The sequence below is a fragment of the Sinocyclocheilus rhinocerous genome, unplaced genomic scaffold (genome assembly GCF_001515625.1).
Source record: "Sinocyclocheilus rhinocerous isolate Xijiao unplaced genomic scaffold, SAMN03320098_v1.1 scaffold4536, whole genome shotgun sequence".
NCBI classification, from domain to species: Eukaryota; Metazoa; Chordata; class Actinopteri; order Cypriniformes; family Cyprinidae; genus Sinocyclocheilus; species Sinocyclocheilus rhinocerous.
This window is the reverse complement of record NW_015666165.1, coordinates 175,434-180,604: the sequence shown is the minus strand read 5'-3', so window position 1 is coordinate 180,604 and position 5,171 is coordinate 175,434. Positions and strand designations below refer to the sequence as shown.

The following is a 5,171-nucleotide window of genomic DNA, read 5'->3' as shown; positions in this document are numbered from 1 at the left end:
TGGGCTAGACTCTGCGACTGGAGCCCTCTCTGGGCTAGACTCGGGGACTGGGGCCCTCTCTGGGCTAAACTCGGGGACTGGAGCCCTCTCTGGGCTAAACTCGGAGATTGGAGCCCTCTCTGGGCTAAACTCGGAGACTGGAGCCCTCTGTTTCCCAATCTATAAGGTCCCCCTCGAAATCCAGCAGTGCAGGCTCTGTGTTGCCGGCTCTCGCACCTTGACTGACTTCACTTGCAGCTCGAGCTCGGGCTCTCCGTCAGCGGTGGACTCGGGCATGCGCTCCGCGCAGCTGGGAGATGGTGGGCTGGGCACTGGCACTGCGGAGTGTCCACTCCACAAATGCGGCGAAATTCGCTCGAGGGCCTTCCTTGGACGACGGCACTCTGTACGCGGAGTTTAAACTGGCATCATAGAATGCATAGAGCGCGTCGTCCGGGTAGCTGGAGAGGTTGGCGAGCACCAGGAACAGTCTGGTGTGGCCCTCGAGTGATCTCTCCCCCTGCTCCAGCAGGAGGAGGTATTCCGGACGAAGGACGGGGTCCATGGACACAACGGAAACTAAAAACACTGAGGAAAAACGGAAACAAAAACGGAGGGAACACACGGAGGTAACTGTTTCAGTCTGGTATTCTGTCACGATCGCTACTGTGAGGAGCACGGAGCGAGGAACAAGTAGACGAGTAGTAAACTTCAAACGAACCAGGAACACACACGTAGCAGGGAAAGACGAACATTTAATACCAGACGACGAAACTCAGAACAGGACTCACTATAAATACACATGACTTGACGAGGGGATGACGAGACACACCTGGAACTAATGAACAATCAAACTCATGGGAAAACTAGGTCAGGGCAGGCACATGGAGGGAAAAACACACATATACAGTCCAGGGGCATGACAATGAACAGGCTTAATTTAATCTCACTTTGTTTTGGGGAGAAGTATGATCTGGACATGTCCAAGTTTTCAAACATTTATCCCACTATGTGAAGAGAAAAATAGAAGATATTGGTATATCATATTTCATCAGAGATGTCCATCTTTTCTCATCAAAGCATGATAATAAACAGTCCAACAGGTCTATAACATCTGGAAATGTCAGTGATTGTCCTGCAGCTCTCCTCTTCATAAAAGATGAGCAATACACTTGATAACATTCAGCATGAGTTCTAAGTAATCAGCATTACAAGAAAATCCTCACTGTTCCCAATATAATTGGCTCTCTAGAAACAGGCTTTTCTGGAATGATCCAGGATTTGGAATGCAGTCGTCTCATTCAAGGATTGGTGGTTTCTTAAACTACTCATGATGCTAAAGTCAACCAGGATCCCACTAGTCAAATAAATAAGAAACCAATGTTAGTGTTAGAACAAATGAGCAAATAACAGGGAATAGATTCAATACTAGATTTCTAGATCTAGATTTTTATATTGAGTAGTGTTGCCAGGATCACTATTGTGAAGGACCAGATCATTTTGAGGAATGAAAATGCCTAAATGACTTACCCTACATATGAGCTAATAGTAATCGACTAATGCTTGCCTTCGCCACTAAAATCCATACTCACCGAGTATTCATCCCCTCCAGTGATTATGATTCCGTCCTAATAATGACTGAAGGTCCATTTTCATCTGAAAATAACATTGGATTGGAGAGAGTTAACACTTGTTTAAAAATCTGTCTAACAGGAGCTTTCTTTGAACAATATAAACAGGAAACACATGACGGTCACACTTACTATTAACAAACTATTAACTATGACTTTTGCCTAAATAAACTCCTAATTACTGCTTATTAACTGTCAGTAAGGTAGTTGTTAAGTTTAGGTATTGGGTAGGATTAGGTATTAGGTATATTTTTAAGCTTTATAAGTGCTAATAAATAGGCATGCTAACAAGCAACTAGTTAATAGTGAGAATTGGTCCCTATACTAAAGTGTTACCCAAATGACTAAATATCAAATGTTACTGAACCCAAACGTCCATAAACCCTGTATTGTTCAGGTATTACACTGCACCTGTATTAGATATTGCACCTCTATTTGAAATCCAAATATAGAGCTCCAGACTAACCACTGAGTGCAGTGCCACTAAATATTACATTTTGTCTCATGGAAATGGACAATAAAACACTAAGTTTGAGTTGAAAGGCAGATATAAATTCACTTATAACTGTAAAAACAGTGAAGATCTGTACAATTTGTATTCAGATTTTATTAGCTCAAAACTCAACACTTCCGTGAAGAAAAGCAGTTGCTGTTATTCATGTTGTTACCCAACTGACATACTATACACTATGCACTTAAACTCACACTCATGTCTAGTGTATGACATCTTCTCAAAAGATTAAGACAGTTTGATTCCTCATGATACAAGCCTTCTAAAGAAGCAAAAATAAAAGAATCCACTGCCTACAGACTTGAGCATTTTTAACCAAAAATGATCAGATGTTCCAAAATGACAATGAAGTGCAATTAAGTTGCAGAAGAACTGACATTTAGTGGCACATTTAGTATATCAGATGTGCTTGAAGTACAAAATTACATATTAAGCTTTAGTTGCAGTATTTAAAGATGTATTTCAACTTGAATGCAATCTCACCTGCGCTTTCTTCATCTGATCCACCGTCCTCCATCCATTTCCCCTCGTTGGCCAATAAAGGATTCTCAGATTCACGCAGGGTCCTCAGCGGGAAATAATGCCCATCACCCTGACTATAACAGACAAACACAACACATGGGAAATATTCACACTAGCAGTCAAAAGTTTTTTTTTTAAAGAAGTCTCTTCTGCTCACCAAGCCTGCATTTATTTGATCTAAAGTACAGCAAAATCAGTAAAATATTGATACTGAGCAAGATATTTTTTACTATTTAAAACAACTGTTTTCTATTTGAATATGTTTTAAAATGTAATTTATTCCTGTGATTTCAAAGCTGAATTTTTAGCATCATTACGTCAGTCTTCAGTGTCACATGATCCTTCAGAAATCATTCTAATATTATGATTTGCTGCTCAAAAAACATTTATTATTATTATTATTATGCTGAAAACAGCTGAGTAAAATTTTTTCAGGTTTCTTTCATGAAGAAATAGAATAGAAAGTACAAAAGCATTTACAACAGCATTTATTTGAAATAGAAATCCTTTGTAACATTATGTCTTCAGTGTAAATTTTGATCAGTTTAATGCATTCTCTCATCCTTTCAGACTGTGAGCAGTTTTGACATGAGCTCACCTTGTGAACACTGGAATAAACCAGAGCTTTTTATCCTCTCCAAACACCTGCCGGAGGTTTCTGCTGAGCCCAACATTAAAGCCGTTCCTGTCAGGCCCGTTCTGAAACACTGGCGCAGAAAACGCCTCTGAAAAACAGGAACGTTCTTTGAGGTTAAACAGTCCACACCAGAAATATGAGCCACATAAATCACTTCTGCTAACCAAAGGTCAAGCTCAAAATGTAGCAAGCAGTATGAAGTTTTATGAAGTTTCTGCTTCTTGAAGAAATACAATGAAAGGGTAAAGGAGCACCCAGCAATTCAGCATAAGAAGAAAGGCTTTCTTACCTAGCGTGGACCTGTTTTTAGCCACCAACCAGCAGTGATAGCCAAACAGGAACATGAGACTGACAAAAAACATGAGCGCCACAAACAACAGGAAGAGCACGTGGAATTTCGCAGGGCCATTGGGAAGATCTCCCTAACAAAAAATGCAAAGAAACTTTTGAAATGTATATATATTTCACAGCAGCATTTATCATAAATACATGTATTGCACCAAACTGTGGCTATAGTCAAAAAAGCAATTATCACTGTACATGCCCTTAAAGGGATAATCATTATTTATAACTGAATTATCATTTTGACTGAACTATCCCTTTAAAGTCTGTGAGCTTGATTTCCTGAAACACTACATTCAAATTTGAGCATCATATCAATAAAGAAATCAGCCAGAGCTTTTCAAGTGCAGCAGACCAGATGAGTGAGGTTTAGGGACTAAACTCATTTCTGTCATGACAACTCATGGCATGGTAATGTACATGACAATGTTAATGTATTTGGTCTTGGCGGAATAGATCTGCTATGCTGCTGCGGCAGAGCAAGTACCGAGACTTGCTACTGCCAATACATCCACAACATGCTGCTGTGAGCATGTAAGAAATATTGCTGCTGCAAATATAACATACATGAAAAAACCCCCATATAGCATACATGAATCACCTTGAAGCAGATCTATACAGGTGGAGCTGGGGAAGGTGGAGGGTTTCTGAAGCAAGCTGCAACTGCTACTGCAAGCACTAGTCATATATTTGAATGCTGAGCAGTGAGCTCATTGGCTACCGATACAGGAGAGAACCAATCAGCTGTGCCATGTGATAATGATGTCATTAGGTCAGATTGAGTTAGACCTATCGGACTGCGCCATCTAGAGTTTCATGCCAGAACTCTGTATTAATGTGTTTGTTATTTATTAGGGGTGTGACGAGATCTCGTGGTGTGTCTCGCGAGATCTGACTGGTCTCGCGAGAACGTGACGATATCCTCACGCAGACCTTTCAGATATATTTGCATTACACTGGCTCGTTCACAAGTGGTGGTATGTAAGATATTTTCACATCAGGCAAGTGGCCTCATGATAAGCTGGAAAATTACGCAGTGTAGTCTTTATCCAGTCATAAAAACAGAATTCACAGTTTAACGCAGAATGTCACGGAATTTGTCAAATGTTGAATGAATTAATCAAAAGTAGGTCATTACACTTAAATCAAATCACGATATGGACTAGTATCTGTAAATATTAAGCTGCAAAAGTCGATTTAAATATGAATCCTGCATGTTCTGCCGGTCTCTGTTAATGAATGGCGCAGATGCGCGGTTTCATTTACCACACACACACTGAAGCGCGCGTGACACTCGCGTTGATTTCAGTGTCTGCCGTCTCACTAAATGAGGATGTAAACACATGAACAACATCTCCAGAACTGCTCTGAGAGTCACTTCATGAGCATTTTAGCTTTGATTTGAGTAAAACTAGCGTCATATCACATACACAGAACAGTAAAAGTATTCACAGCAACCCGTCAAAATAAAAGTCCGGTTTGATTGGAAGACATTGTGCCTATAACTATTTTTCAGTAGAATGTACATAGCCTACTACTACTACTACTA

General features: G+C 40.3%; 1 protein-coding gene across 3 annotated transcripts in view; it reads right to left on the bottom strand.

The window, feature by feature from the left end:
* Positions 1-829: 829 nt before the first annotated feature.
* The window catches only part of LOC107731808 (palmitoyltransferase ZDHHC15-like), a 10,131-nt gene continuing 5,789 nt past the window's right edge, over positions 830-5,171 (bottom strand). The window contains exons 5-9 of one of the 3 annotated variants that reach the window (XM_016542985.1): positions 3,570-3,702; positions 3,242-3,368; positions 2,605-2,717; positions 1,572-1,635; positions 830-1,336 (exon numbers count right to left, since the gene is read on the bottom strand). In XM_016542985.1, coding sequence (XP_016398471.1) covers positions 1,595-1,635; positions 2,605-2,717; positions 3,242-3,368; positions 3,570-3,702 — 414 coding nt within the window. In that variant the 3' untranslated portion in view covers positions 830-1,336; positions 1,572-1,594. Of the gene's footprint in view, positions 1,636-2,604; positions 2,718-3,241; positions 3,369-3,569; positions 3,703-5,171 lie in introns of all 3 variants that reach the window. The other 2 variants (XM_016542987.1, XM_016542986.1) reach the window with 2 other exon arrangements.